The sequence below is a fragment of the Microtus ochrogaster genome, chromosome 1, assembly GCF_000317375.1.
Source record: "Microtus ochrogaster isolate Prairie Vole_2 chromosome 1, MicOch1.0, whole genome shotgun sequence".
Lineage (NCBI taxonomy): Eukaryota > Metazoa > Chordata > Mammalia > Rodentia > Cricetidae > Microtus > Microtus ochrogaster.
Window position 1 is genome coordinate 77,465,824 of NC_022009.1, and position 15,810 is coordinate 77,481,633.

The 15,810-nt window shown below is 39.9% G+C and overlaps 1 protein-coding gene across 9 annotated transcripts in view; it reads right to left on the minus strand.

Annotated features, from left to right (window-relative positions):
• Dgkb (diacylglycerol kinase beta) overlaps window positions 1-15,810 on the minus strand; it is a 594,132-nt gene that overhangs the window by 412,489 nt on the left and 165,833 nt on the right. For all 9 annotated transcript variants that reach the window (XM_013347831.2, XM_013347829.1, XM_026782456.1 and 6 more), the window contains 3 exons: window positions 14,697-14,746; window positions 11,464-11,538; window positions 6,470-6,589 (listed from right to left, as the gene is read on the minus strand). In XM_013347831.2, the coding sequence (XP_013203285.1) occupies window positions 6,470-6,589; window positions 11,464-11,538; window positions 14,697-14,746 (245 nt within the window). The remainder of the gene's footprint in view (window positions 1-6,469; window positions 6,590-11,463; window positions 11,539-14,696; window positions 14,747-15,810) is intronic.

A 15,810-nucleotide genomic window follows, 5' to 3' on the forward strand; every position in this document is an offset into this window, starting at 1 on the left:
CAACACCTGTGAAGTTAATTTAGCTCCTTGAAGACTGGTGTTATATAAACAGCAAATATTATTGCCATCAGAGGGCTGAATTGTGTAACATCCAAATGCTTCAGCCTAAATAATTGAAAAGGCTCTTCCTAGGTCCACTGTACTTTATTTCATTAAATATTGCTTTTTCTCCCCTCTTCCCTATACTAGAAACAGGACTGTTCCATGCCTATGGCAAAGAAGACTGTTCAGTGATCCCTGGAGAAGTCCACCAAAGGAAGGGCTCTCAGACGTTCTTCAACCTTCAGTTCTCTAAAATTCAGACAGATGTGGGAAAAATAAAAATGGAATGCCCTTTGGTTCTGCTGTTATTTGCCTGTTTGTTCTTGAAAATTTTAGTGTTTTTTTTCTCAGCTTTTCTCAGGACATAGACACTGTTCAAATGAATTAGGGCCATTCTAAATGGTAATAATTTTCCAAAGACTCTAAAGAGATATTTTTCAGACATCCCAGGCCTAATCCCCCCGATCGTACATCTCACCAAGTTCCCTGAATACATAGAAGAGCACGTGCTGCAAGTTACTTCCATTGTTAGAGATCATTACAAAGTTTTGTTTATTTTGTTCACTATCTATAAGTTATATCACTATAATAAAAGCTGTTCTCTTTGACAAAAAGTTGGACTTCACTAAGTCTGGGTGAAAAGAACTCAGGAAGATATATTAACATATGGGTAGAGTCAGATTTGGTTGCTAGTTTTTAGACTGTGCTTCCTGTAGTCAGAACAGGGCCCATTCATCCAGAGGACTCCAATCAAAGTCTGTGCCATATCATACTGTGTAATAATATAATAGTTTTCTTTAATAACCTGTCATGGAATCCTGGATCTTGTCAGGTTTTGCAACTCCTTAACATTTGATCCATGTATAGAGAATGGAAAAACATTCCTAACAAAATTAAAAATTTTAATTAAAATGTGAATATCAGGTTTTTTCCAAATATGATTTAGTTTAATCAAAGCACATCACTGTCTGTCACTCATTAATCTCAGCAGGAAAGAAATCACTTCTTTGCTATTCATTCAAGCAAAAGCATGAAGAAAAATGTGCCCTTAAATATTCTTAATCTAATCCATAGTATATATTACATATAAAGACTAAACACCGTGTTTCTTTGAAGCCATGTAGTGAGATGAAACATTCCCTTCAAATGCAACTCAGGTTAAACGTGGCCACATCTTATATAATCAGAAAGTTGAGGCTTTTCCATCTAGGTCTATTTTGCTAAATGGTCGTGTAGGGAGATTGCCTTCTAAATATCTTTGTGCATATCTGTCCAGCAAGATTGCTTGAAACCGCTGTCAGAGACACTGCAAAGTAGGCAGCAGCCGATACAGAGACTAATAACCAGTCAGTGTTCAGAATAAGTAACTAATGTGCTCAGGCCCAGATGAGACATCTTTATCCCTGCCATAACGAGGCTCATCGAGCATCAGTGAGAAAGAGAAAGTAGAAACAGTGTAGGAGCTGGTGGATGAGGCTGGGGATGCTGTCTTCTGGACATGATATGCACAATGCACTTAGAAACTCACTGCACATGTAGCTTTCTGCCCGAGATCCAAATTAGTCAAATCAACCAAAACCAGGCATGGAGGACGGAGGCTCATGGTCTCATCTTTAGCTGGAATGAATGCTCTTGGCAGCTGAGACCTGCTAAGGCAGTGCTTCTCAACTTTCCTAATGCTGTGACCCTTTAATAAAGTCCCTCATGCTGTGGTGACATCCAGGCATAAAATTATTTTTACTACTTCTTCATTACTGTAATTTTGCCACTGATATGAGTCATAATGCAATTATCTGTGTCATCCGATGGTCTTGGATGACAAAGAGGTCATAACCCACAGGTTGAGAACCACTGTACTAAGCAGAGCGAATCATTTTTCTGGACTGTAACTGCTGGCTTGTTACCCTTGCTCCAGTGAGTGACCCTATAGCCTTGTATATGTGGGTTGCTCTAAATGGAAACATAGGTGAAAATTGGGGGTGGCAGAGGGAAAGGGACATGATCACCTTTTGTTGCATATAGGTATGAAATTCTTTTTTTTATTTTTTTATTTTTTAAATTTATTTATTTATTGAGGATTTCTGCCTCCTCCCCGCCACCGCCTCCCATTTCCCTCCCTCTCCCCCGATCAAGTCCCTCTCCCTCATCAACTTGAAGAGCAATCAGGGTTCCCTGACCTGTGAGAAGTCCAAGGACCGCCCACCTCCATCCAGGTTTAGTAAGTTGAGCATCCAAACTGCCTAGGCTCCCCCAAAGCCAGTACGTGCAGTAGGATCAAAAACCCATTGCCATTGTTCTTGAGTTCTCAGTAGTCCTCATTGTCCGCTATGTTCAGCAAGTCCGGTTTTATCCCATGCTTTACATCCCCTTGAATATTAACCTTCATCAGGTGATGAAAGGAGACAGAGACCCACATTGGAGCACCGGACAGAAATCTCAAGATCCAAATCAGGAGCTGAAGGAGGGGGAGCACGAGCAAGGAACTCAGGACCATGAGGGGTACACCCACACTCTGAGACGATGGGGATGTTCTTTCGGGAATTCACCAAGGCCAGCTGGCCTGAGTCTGAAAAAGCATAGGTATGAAATTCTTAAAGAATAAATTTAAAATAAAATACATTTGTTCTGCTTTTATTTTTTGTTTGTTGTTTTTGTTTTTGTTTATGGGGGGGAGAGCCTCTCACTATATAGCCCTGCCTGACCTGGAACTCTCTATGTAAAACAAGCTGGCCTCAAACTCACTGAAGGTCTCACTCTGCCTTCTGAGTGTTGGGGTTAAAGGCCTGTGCCACCATGTCTGGCTAAAACAAAATAATTTCTTTTTTTCTTTTTTTGGTTTTTCAGGACAGGGTTTCTCTGTAGCTTTGGTGTCTGTCCTGGAACTAGCTCTTGTAGACCAGGCTGGCCTCGAACTCCTAGAGATCAGCCTGCCTCTGCCTCCCGAGTGCTGGGATTAAAGGCGTGTGCCACCACCGCCCTGCTTAACAAAATAATTTCTTAAGAGGAGTTAAAATTTCTTATTTCAAGCAAACAACTGTTTAGATAGGTCATCCTATTGCATGACAAGACAATGAAAACTCTTCATGATTAAAAGGTATATGTTATTATAGTGTTAAGACTATAGATTTTAGATTGAAGCATTTTTATCTCTTGCATCTGAAGGACTGAATGATTAGCTTTTGCAGTGTCAGCAAAGAGCAGACTGTTAGGACTGCTTCTCTTCATATTTCTAGAGAGGTTAACTGCCTATCACAATCTCGGATGTCAGTCAATGAAAACCAGGTTGACTAGCACTCTGAAGGTAGCTCTGCTCCTGTTCTGGTCTTCCTGTTCCTTGTGGCATCTCGTTGTAGTTACCGGTTGTTGCAGTGTTCATACACTTACGCACCTTTCTCTACTTCTCAAGACTAATTGAAAGTTAATTGACGTTCCTCTTGTTTGTAAGATGTAAAATCAGAGTGACGGGCCTACTGATGCACACCTGTAATACCATAGCACTCAAGGGCCTGAGCGAAGACTATCTTCTTAGGTTTGAGGAAGGTCTCAACTGCAGAGTGAGACCTTACAAGTAAAAACAAAAAAAAAAGTCAACAAACAGAACAGTGGCAGAACAGATCATAATCTGACAAACCTCGGCACTGGTTAAATGTGCCTAGACATTTGCTTTTAGAAATAAAGTTTTATTAAACCACAGCTTTGGTCAATCATTTATACGAGAATCGTGATTGCTTTTCATCTTATCACGTCATGGAAGGGAGTTTAGATAAAGATCTGTGGCCCTGGTATCTAAATGATGCAATGTCCTTTAGAGTCAGTTTCTAGTCTCTAAGGACACAGTAACTACTAACGGAGAGTGGCGTATGTAATGAGTAGACCTTTGTTTTCTAAATTTGAGGTTAAAAAAAAAAAAGTGGAGATGAAACTTATTCTTAACTATTTCAGGCAAGTCCTGTATACCAATGGCCTGGGAAGACATGACTTCCAGGGTGTTTTTTTTTTTATTTGTTTATTTTGTTTTGATTTGATTTGTTTTAAAGCTTAGTTATATAAAATTTAAGCAAAAGTGCTACCCCAGAAAAGAAAAACAAAACAAACAAAAACTCTAAACGTTGTCCAATGGTGTGAATCGTGAAGAAGGAGGGCACACCTCTCAGGCATAAATACCTCGTGGTGATTGAACTCACAAAGCTCCGACTTCCCCTCTCATGTGTGAGACTGCACTACTTTGTCCTTCTCTGGTTAGTTTATTTTGAACTCTGTGAGGTTTGTGGGAACTCTTGGACAGGAAAAGAAACGGCAGCCACTTTCTAGTCATCAGGTCCGGGGGAAGCAGAGCAGAGGCTCTGGAGAATGGGGAGGCCCCTGGACTGAAGAGAAACACCGAAGTGCGATGACATGGAGGAGGGCTGTGCTTTCTTTATAACCGTGCGCTCCCAGGACGCGGCTCTTGCCAGGGCAGTTTGGCTATCATGCTGAAGTCGCTTTCAAATACACTATGACATTCAGCACGCGGTCAGTTTGCATCTACTCCCTAAGGCCATCGCCGACAATATGCACGGATGTATAGGACAATTTAACAAAGCAGACTTTACATGAATGGCCAGTTTCAAGTTGAAGCACCCAGATTCCCAATTTAAAAGCCAAAAACCAGGGGGTGGGGTGTGCGATGTGGAGGGGACATACAGTGTCATGAATCGAGTCCTCTGTGAGTGATAACGTTGTAACTAACCACCTACCCACAACAAGGCAGTAAGTTTCAGTTCCTAAAAGCAATGGCTCGTTCTCATCACTCAGCTGTCTGCTGGTTTTGCTTAGGAGTGGTCTCTCAGTAGTATATATTGTTTATGGTGATTACGTTTTACAGGGGTTATTATTTTATTAAAGTCGATTTTAAATTGTTGCATTATTTGTTTATAAAAAACTAAAAGAAGTAAAATTCCTCTTTTAGAATGGTTCTTCACAGTGAAAATATAATCAATCCTACATTTAAAAAAAATCTCCTTTCGTATTAAGCAATGTTACTCTGCCACCTAGTGGTTATAATTGGGAACACAGTCTCGACGACTTCAAAAACCACTCCCAAATAGGTTTCTCCTTTTAAATTCTAAACAATCCTTTTGCACTCAAAACATTAGGCACTAATTTTTAAAATGAAGTTATAGCATAAGCTACTTATAAATAACTGATGTGATATTAGAATCAGAAGATTGCCATCCAGCTACCGTCACACTAAAATGAGTTATCCTGTTGCTTTAAAACAACACTCTAACTTTTTATAGATCTATAATTAAATAATGCTACTTTTTATAATTTTACAAAGTATTTATATAAGATAACATTTAAAATTTACTAAACAATTACTTCCAAATAAAATCATCCCGTCACTCTTTTTTTTTTCTTTCCTCTTTCCATGCTAGCGAATCCCTTGCTTTTGTCCAATTTTTTTTTTCTGTGGAGCATAAGATGGAACTCGAGGCCTAAGGTGGGCGAGGCAGGTGCTGTCCCACTGTGAGACGGCACCAGTGTCAGACACCACACATCCCTCACACAACCCTGACACGCTACACCTCCCTTCCTTCCTCCTGTATGATCACTTCCACTTATAATACCCAAATTTTGGCTTTGAAATGGTGAGGTCCATTTCTGGGCAAGAGGCATTTTTGGAAGGTCCTAACCTAAAAGACATGACAGCTGCACTTTACTGCAGAAAACCTTAAAACTTTGCCATTTTATTGTTTTCCTTGTTAACTTGTTATGTTTTTCCTTATGTGCTTATTCAATGAATGGCAAGTTACAACTAATAGTCTGAGATTATGCAGAGCACAAAAAGGTCAAAAACCACGTCTACATCAATTTTCAAGGTGAACGAATGTGCTCATTCCTTGTGTGGGCTTTTTTTTTTTAATCTTCTGTTATTTTTATCCTTATTCATGATGTGGTAGACTAGGTCCAGACAATGGTTTTATCAATGAGGTAATACTTAAGCCTTCAAAATGAGCAAATATATAAAAATAAAATTGTAAACAATACCATCTACATTTGATAAACTATGCTAATGATAATTCCCACATATATTTCAGCTTCCCTGTGACCATGTCTGAACTCATGGATCTTCTGGAGAACAAGACAGCAAAAGAATTGTGGTATCAAAATGGAAATGAGACAAATTCTACTATGCTAAAGACCACGTATGTCTTCCTACGTCTGCAGATATTCCTAAAATCTAATCCCATTTATATTTCCTACACACATATGCACAACATTTTACATGGATTTGTGCTGCACAAAATCATATGGTGGAATTATTATAAGTTGAGAAACTCACTACACGCTGAGTTGTAGAAAACAACCCAGCTGACTGATCATCAAATGTTGCCAAAGCGCCCCTCAGCACCTATCGCACACCCTCCTCAGTGAAAAGGCTTACATTTTCCAAGCCCAACAGGACGAGAAGCGGGATAGTGGTCATTCCCCCTTGAATCCACTCCTCTAGAGACACAGTACCATCGCGGTCATAGTCAATTTCTTCCATCATTTCATGGAGGATCTGGAAAAGGGAGATGGGAAAATATTCAAAGAACTGATTTTTTTAAATCCTTAAACTTCACAAGACAATTGCCTCCAACTGGTTCTATCATTTTGTGACTGGAAACTGAGTGAGAGCAGAGAAAATATGTCTGTAAATAAGTCAGTTAATCCTGTTATTGGGAAGAGAGTTGACTTGCTATGATCTCTAGAACCAGACTTTCCTTGATGAGAGTGTTTAGGAACAGTGTTCATCTTTTAAACTTTTTTTTTTTTTCAAAGGAAGAGCAGCACAGTGAAAATTAAAAGGTACTTTTAATTTAAGGATGAAAGTAGTCTCTGATTACTTCCTTGAGATCACTTTTTAAGTTCATATATATGCCAGAAAGTGTCTGGACAAATTAACATCATGGCAAAGAGCTCGAATAATTCTTTGCTAAGTAGTAATGGGTGAGGGAATTAAGTTGTTCTTAATTGCCTATAACAATTTAACAAGCTCAAACTTAACGACTTGATCATATTTGATTGGAGTTCTTTGAAGACACCTTGTAAGTAATGGCCAACAGTGTGTGACTGGGATACAGTTGCCGCTTTATAGTGTGGTGATAATGTGGATACTTATTTCAAAGGTATTTCAAAAACGCAGAGATATAATGAGATGATGTGTTATACGTTAAAGAGCCCTAGTGTACACAGGAAGTTTGATGTGGTGTTTGAGTGATTATTAATATAGATTATATACAAGTTCCAATTATGCTATCTTTGGTTGCTGTGAAGGTGTTCCCACGTCAGCCAACAGGCTTCCAACCTAGGAAAATTAGGAAGGTAAACGTGGTAAAAATGTGAAGGAATAAGGAATATATGGCCTGCATATGATATGGGCATTTTAATCAGTTTGGAGAAATACATCCAAGCATCTTGAGAAGAAAGATGTAAAAGGATGCTAAAATGTGATCCTTGTTTGGAAGTCGAAGGACTGCGTCCCTAGCATTCTGCTTGGTTGCTTGGTGTCTTCTGTCAGATTGTTTTTCATCTTTGCAGCACAAGGATGAACACAAGGATGGAGAAGAAGACTTTGGGGAGCAGGGAACACCCCCATCATTACTTCATAGCTTCCAAATAAAAGGCAAAAGATTTAGAACTTGATAAAATGGTATAAGATCTGGTTAAAACATTGTGCTTCATGGAGGTACGTCACGGGCTGAGTAGAGATGACCTAGTACGAGAACCAAGCTTGTGATAGCATACTCCTGAGAGGGCAGCACTCAGGGGCTGCGGGCAGGAAGGCGGAGTTTGAGGCAACACTGGAGTAAACTGGGAGATCCTGTGCTGTGGTCTGCAGGATTACGCAGTGAGATTTCAGTTGACAAATTAGGTCAGCCCACCAGAACAACTGGATTCTGATGGAGTTGGGCCCAGACACAAGACGCTGGGGCTACTGCCTTTTAAAAAGCAGCTGTTCTTGCCGCAAAATTCTTGTGAAGCGATTGCACTCGCCTTGTCTAAGTGGGAATCGTCCCAAAAGACTCAGCAGTGCATTAAACTGTTGGGCACCATTTTTCCCATGTGCACACAATGTTTCCACGTATAGTGGGCAACTTCTCCCCACACGGTGGAACCCAGGTGGGAAAGTCACACAGTCAAAAACCTTTGTTCCCACAGTCAAATCTCTGCTCCACTCCCTGAGATAAACTTAGAAGTCAGCTCGCTGCAATCGGCAGGACATTTGGCCACGAGAGGACTCTTCCAAATAGATCACATTTGGGATCTTCCAAGATGGAGATATGGCACTTGGAGGATTGTTGATTCATAGTCCTTCCTGAGAAGGCTACTGGGTGTCCCAAATTCACTCGCAGCCGGTTTGGGAAAATGCAACCTCAGTTAACCCCCTGCTCTGACTGTACTATTATCACTCTGTGCCTACACTCACCGTGACTTATTGATATAGTATTCTAGTCTATTTCTTAACTCTGAGACATAACAGGAAGAAACCATTGATCATTTAGCCAGCTCCGGACAAGGTAATCCTTTTCACATGGGCTGCTTTGGAACAAATACAGCCATTTGACACCGTCAACCTGAAATCATCAGGCCGTGGATATTGTACTGTGTGACCATAAGTTTCCCTTGTTCTAACGGCTTAGGGTAATGGATGTAATTCGTCGATCTGAGAGGTCCCTTTAGCTTGCTTTCTTGGCAAAAAGGTTAACGTGGACCAGGTTAGCGAGCCTTCTTCCCCAGTTTATGCCAGTCTCCGTGGTTATCCGGATGTGATCCCAGGCGCCACAGCTCTGGCGGTGTGTCCCTATCTTGGTCTACACTTATCAATCATAAAGCTCTCGTCTAATTTATCACACTTAAGAATGTAGTATACGAATTCCCCTCCTCTTCTCTTAGAATTTAAAGCTCCCTAAATCAACTTTCTGCCTCTTAGTGTTGCCTAGTGGTTTTGAAAGCCACGCCTCGCTAAAGCCGTAAAGAAAACTGACAGACTGACAGCAGCGCTTTGTGCAGCTCTTATCTTTTTTATGACCCTGAGAAATTCAAGCCTTGTAACCTTACTATTACCAGAAAATTGTTGATTGTGTGTGTATATAAACTGGAAACTTTACAGAACGGCAGAACAATAAAGGAACTGAATCAGAGAAGCATGGGATGAGAGATTCCTTCACCCTCAGACTTCCTGAGACTTTCACTGGTTTCCTCTCTGAACCCTGGGAGGAGATTGGGGCTGACCCCCCAAAAGCTCTACTTAAACCTGTCAAAGCAAGAACAAGGAAAGACAAAGCATGGTGAGAGCTGTCTCACAAACCCTGGGCCTGCTTTGTTTGTTCGTTGTTGTTTCTTCTTTTTTTTCCTTTTTCTTTTTGACTTTGTAATGCAGGGTCTCTGTAATTAGCTCAAGTTGGCCAAATGAGGCACCTTCTTCAGCACCAGAGTGACGGGACTGAAACGATGAACCACTATACTCAGGTTCATACTTTAATAATGTATGCTTAGTAAACCCAGTGTTAGGACCTGGACTTACTTAACAAAGTTTCTTTCCAAGGACAAGATGGTCTTCCTATGGTTTCTACCAACCTCCTGTACACTTTTCTCTGTTTGTGCAGAAATACAAAGAGTCAAAGGAAAAGAGCTGCTGTTGAAGATGTAGGCAAGATAAGGTGGTGAGCTCTGACAGCAAACACGTGGTCAAAGTAAGGTTGTTTCCCTAACTCTCCACTATGGGAGCTGTCCCTGCGGGAGCCCAGCATATCAGGATTACTGAGCATAAATGTTGCTGAAGTTTTTATTTCCAGTCTCTAGTTGTATCAGTCATAGACCACTGTTCAGCCACCAGCTGTTTTGTTGCCTCCTTTGAAATATTCATATCTCAACCAGGTGGCGGTGGTGGTGCACACCTTTAATCCCAGCAATGGGGAGGCAGAGGCAGGCTGATCACTGTGAGTTCAAGGCCAACCTGGTCTACAAGAGCTAGTTATAGAACAGCTAGGGCTACAAATAGAAACCCTGTCTCAAAAACAAAACAACAACAACAAAAACCACCAACAACAACAAAACACCTATTTCTCACTTTGGTGCAGAATAGGCACCAAAACCTGTGTTTTCTTGGAGGTTGGTATTGAGAGGAAACAGATACACACACACACACACACACACACACACACACACTTGCTCCCATGAGAATAAGCACACTTCACTGATAGATGAATGTTTGTCATGAACAGAAAGTTGTTTAACTGTTTAGGTAGGAAAATGCTAGTTTAGTTTTTTTTTTTTTTTCTGATCAAATGGAACAACAGAACTTCTAATGAACCCTGTGATTCCAGTGGACTATCAAGATAAATTCTTCAATAAATTAAATGCACAGTTTACCAATTCCTTGTATTCCATAGACAAACTCAACTGAGAGCGACAGTGTGACTTGCTATGAACACAGCAGGCAAATTCCCACCACTAACCAAATGACACTGAAATATAGTTGCATGAAAACAGGAGGAGTCTCAATCGTGGTAAGAATGGTTCCCTGTTTCGCACAGGGGTCCTGCCTTGCTTTTGGTTGAGCCAGATGGGAAGGCAATGCAAGCTTTGGTCTCAGTCTTATCTTTATTGTGGCAATAGCTGCATAAGTGTGAGTGCTGATTAACATATGAGCCTCTCTGATTCATATGCTGTGCAGGTCTTAAATAAAACTGAATCTTTTTCTTCATGGACATTTCATAAACTTACCGGACTGCAACAATAAAACAGACAACTGTCTCCCACTATTTCCCCACCCAAAATATATGTCCAAAGTTAAATGGCCTAAAGTAAATTTCAGTACCTTTTATGATGCTGTGGTTTTGTATAAATCAATACCTAATAAGGCATCTTTAGGTTCTTAGAAACATTTTTTAACATGATTTCTTCAGACAAGTTGGTAGAAACTTCCTGACTGTGTTGTTAACTTGTTGTAGATTTTGAGGAAGCAATTTGAACACATGTGGGTCTCTGTTTGCCCACCTAAGGAATAACTAAAACAGTGCATCCAATAGTTACAGGCATTAAATACCATGTGCACAGGAGCAGCACAGTGCACCTGGGATATAAACACATCAGCCTCTTGTGTAGCACAGACCTTGGCAGTGCCCATCAGCAGCATCCACTAAGCCCATGTATGTAACCTCACTATTCCAAATATAATAACTGTGAGGAGGAAAGCCAAGCCTGCAACTTTAGAATATCACGTGCAACCGATCATTCCATTCAGAATCAGCTCAGCTTCGGGTTAGACATAACAACTGAATCACAAAAGTTTAAAAACAAATGTTATTACTATATTCAGACCCCAGAAACACTGAAAAGGAAAGAGACCATGCACACGTCAGTCAACACTTCAGTCACCCATGTGCCTACCGGGTTAAGCTCAGTGACATCCCATTCCAGGTACTCCGCCACGTGCATCATCTGGCTGATGATGTTTTCCAGTTCCTAGGTGCGAGACGGAATGGGGGAGACGGAGAGAAAGGAACTGGTTAGTCCTGGATGTAGAACATTTTTGTTCAGTCAGTACAAAAGTTGAAATAGTTAAATGACCAATATTTCAAAAATCATATACAAATACATACAAGCTATGTGGGTATCTTTTAACAACATAGAAAAGAGTAGCTAAGTCTAAATTATATTAATTATTGTAGATTTTTATAACTTGTGTACAGAAAACAGGAACCTAAAAATCCATCCTCGGTGGTTGAAGCCTTCACCAGGAGAGGGCGCTACAATGCCAAGCAGGGCTTTCATCTAGCCAAGCTTTCCGGAAAGTTGGAACATGTGTGTTTTCTCAGGGTGTTTTAAGACACCGCACGTCCTGAGGGCTGGAAGGTGGGCAGACAACTGAGGGGTTTATTTTTATTTTCGTGCACTGAAAGCATATATGGACTGTGCTGACCGCTTCTCAGGATACTTCTTCAGGATACATGGTGTTTTGAGGTCAAGGTTTGGGGGTTAAGCATATGCAGAGTTTATTTGCTGAGATCAAGTTATAGTTTAACTCTGTCTTCATCTCAGCTCTTTGAAGAACCGCTAGTGAATACAGAGGATACAGATGACTTGGCTAAACGAATTTGAATGATTTTTAAGTGTCTATACCTAAAGCTTGGTTTTCCCAGCTATCTCCAGATGACTACATATTTTGTAAGATAACTGTTTATAATACAGAAATTATGTTACTTAGAAAGTGATATTTGTTTCTATTTGAAATATAAAATTTTATAAAGATGAAACTTGAAACTATAGAAAATCAAAGATGTTTCTGCCGACATCCCATCACATTTGGCCACAGTTCATGAGATAAAGACAGTGATATGGAAAGAGGAGGTTATCTCATGGGGACTGTAGAGATGCCCTGAGAAATGAGTGAGAGCCACACTACTCCCAGAGAAAATACAACTAACAAACATGTCATATGAGAAATGTTGTCACAGAAAATACAATATAAGTAAATTGATATAGAGATTGATAATATCCAACACCTGCTAACAATTCGGCGGGAATTACTAATTTCTCACCCATTGCACCTTTGTTCAATGCTGTGGATGAGTTAAAGCTTCCGGATCAATGAACGAAACCTGTGGTTCATACACCAGAATATCGGCACGTAAGTTGCAGAAATCATTTGTTCTCTCTTAGTTAGTCTCTTAACAAGGGAAATGGACACCGTCCCCTAACCACAGTCATGATCCTACAATGGTCTCTAAGGATAACATGTGCTGTCATAGGAAAAACATTCATCACGCCACCAGAGTGTTGAAAATAACCAGTAAACATTAATAACACATGAGACATGGTCAGCATTCAATTCAACCATGCTCTTGCTTTTCTTTTTCTAAACGGTGAGCTGTTATATCTTTAATATATCAATGTAAAATTATAGAAAGAAAATTTAAACAGTTATTAAAGGAAAGAGTATACGGAGTAAAAAAAAATCAATCCTGGGGATTATAGCTTGACCTTTAATTTACACAAAAAAGAAAATAAAAATTAAGAACTAATCATGAACAAATGCATTGATTCTCAAGGCAGTGTTTCATATCGGGCATATAGTTAGAAGTGTTTGCGGCAATCGCTACATATGTTTCCTTAAAATGGCCAAAATCCAGGGGAAAAAAAGCACTTGACTGAATTTTTGAATCTGCTGCCAACCCGTGGCTAAAAGCCTAGTTAAGACATATCATTTCAATTTAATTAAAAAGAAACATTGCCTAAAACAAATCTGCATTAGATGTATTAGAATATAATTTGCATCATTGCAGACATGAATGATACAATAAATATTTTAAAACATCTACAAGAAATCTAAATGCCTTTCTGTGAAGTGGCACCAGAAGAGATGAGCAAGCTCATTCTGTGTGTCAGTTTTTCTGTGTGTAGATTAATACACAGAAGAACAGGAGAAGTCTGGGCTTTAAACCTGAGATGTCCCTGAATCGCAGTATCAACTCATGATGGAGCTCCTCCCCTCTGGAGAGACAAGGATGCAACTGTTCTACTTAGTGCTATAGAAAGACAAATCTAACATCATTAATGTCCTTGTAAAAGTCTATGTGGCAAGGTGGCTCAGCAGGTTAAGGCTTCTGTCACCCAGACTGACCACCTGCACTGGTGGAAGAAAGAGCTAAAGCCTGCAAGCGGTCCTTTGAACTTTACACTCTCAGAGTAGTGTCATAAACATATACACAAACACTTAGGTCTGTCTGAGCCACAGCAACTTCAGATGCACAGAAAAGCCTTTGATAACCTATGCCATCAGTATGTGCATGTCTCTCGCAAAGTCAGAGCGGAATGTGTTATTCCGTGCTTCCCTGGGTTCAGGCTTCAGCACCACCACAAGGACAGAGTCCGATGCACCCACACACATGGGAACGCCTAACCCGACTCCAGCGTTAATTCTTTTATTACTGCGTGCAGTCTTCCCGGGCACACAAACTATATTATCAGCAAATGTAGAGCAGAATTGAATGCCATGTGCAGTACAGATGTGCACACTGGGTGTCTCGTTTCTACTTCTCTGAGCACTGCCACTGATTCCCACATAGTATAAATGAATAAACATTTCATTACACTTATCAGGTAATCATTCATACAGACTCTTTCCCTTTCATAACTTTGTCTGGCTTAAGATGAAACCTTCACACAGAATTAGATGAGGCCTTCTTGAAAGAGATTTCTCACATCAACCTATAAGCTAGCGTCACTGCATTTGAGTAAGATTACTTTAAGAAAAGTTATAAATCAGTTTCACAATTTCTTTAGATTTTATATGCTTACTCAATACTTGTTTTCCTTGGAGGTGAATCTTACAGATCGTTTTTCTCCTTTCCTAGGTCACAGTTTCAGCTCTGGCCTGTTTTGTTCATAAGGCTGGAATTCTCCTTGTTTACTGAGCTCAATGCAAAACTAATGTCGTATGTTTTCAAAGCCATTGAATGAACTGCCCACAATCCTGTCTGCTCAGGTGACAAAATCAACATGTGAGCAGTCCTACAGTGTGTGCCTTCTCTGGTGAAAGCTATGAATTTACTTTTTGCTTCTTTCAAAACAAAACAAAAAGCCATTTGGCAATTTTCAGAGAAGTTTGAAAAAAAAATTACCGAGCTGTCCAGGAAGCCATTTCCATCTGTGTCATAAAGACGAAACATGACTAGAATAAAAAACATGGAGAAAAAAAAAAAAGATTAGCGACGAGGAAGGTCATGTTGGTTTAAGGTACGTTTCTTAAAACTAAGTTTCTGTTTAACACAAATCCTTCAATTTCCCTGCTCAAAGCCTTTATTTTTGGGATTTTTGTCTGTTTGATTTTGCTAAACCAAAAATGAATTAATTGGTAAATTAAAATACTGGATCTCAGATATTTTAATAAGCTTACAAAATTTTGTTCATATCTGGAGAAAATTAAATAGTGAATAAATATATTATTTGTTGAAGTTTGAGTTTGAGCCTTAGTTGTGAATTCAGACATGAAAGAGAATTTGAAATATTCAGCATCTGGTTACTGAAGGGCAGTGTTGAAGAGGGAAAACAACTAATTTAGAATTGATTTAGAATTTCATAAATCAGTTAAATTTAGAATCCATGGAACAATTTCCTTATGCCTAACATTTGAATTGGCTGCCATTGGGCTCATATTTGCTGTGACAGTCAACGGAAATGGGACTCATAGATGCATCCCAGAAGCTATAGTCCACTGTGTGAATCCAAGGCACGATTATGATTTACCACAAAGCATGTGAGAAAGGAAACAGAAGTTTATAATAAGAGATTCTTTCTGGTGGGGGAGGGATCTCAGCTCCTAAACACACAGCATTAGCATGACCATTTTGATATCTTGGGTTGGATATACAGGCAGACTTCACTGGTACCTCATTTTTAAACTAATCAAGTACAGATATTCAGAACACAGACTCTCCTGGTGAGCTATGGAAAGCAGAACTGGAGTCTAAGGCATGAGGTCTCCCTTGTATAATTCACAGACTCCAAGGAGGCCAAGGAAGAGGATGCAGGTGTCATCTTGAGGTAAACACACGGGGGAAGGACACAGCTGTAAAAACAGAGGAGTGGAAGAGAGGGTTTATGTTGAGGTTCACAATTTCCTGAAGGATCTGATATCTGAGTTCTGCATGTGTACAGCGACATTGGTAACTCGGAGAGTGTGTATCACTGTAATTATTCTTGATGTTATTGGTTATAGAATTCCGCCCAGACATA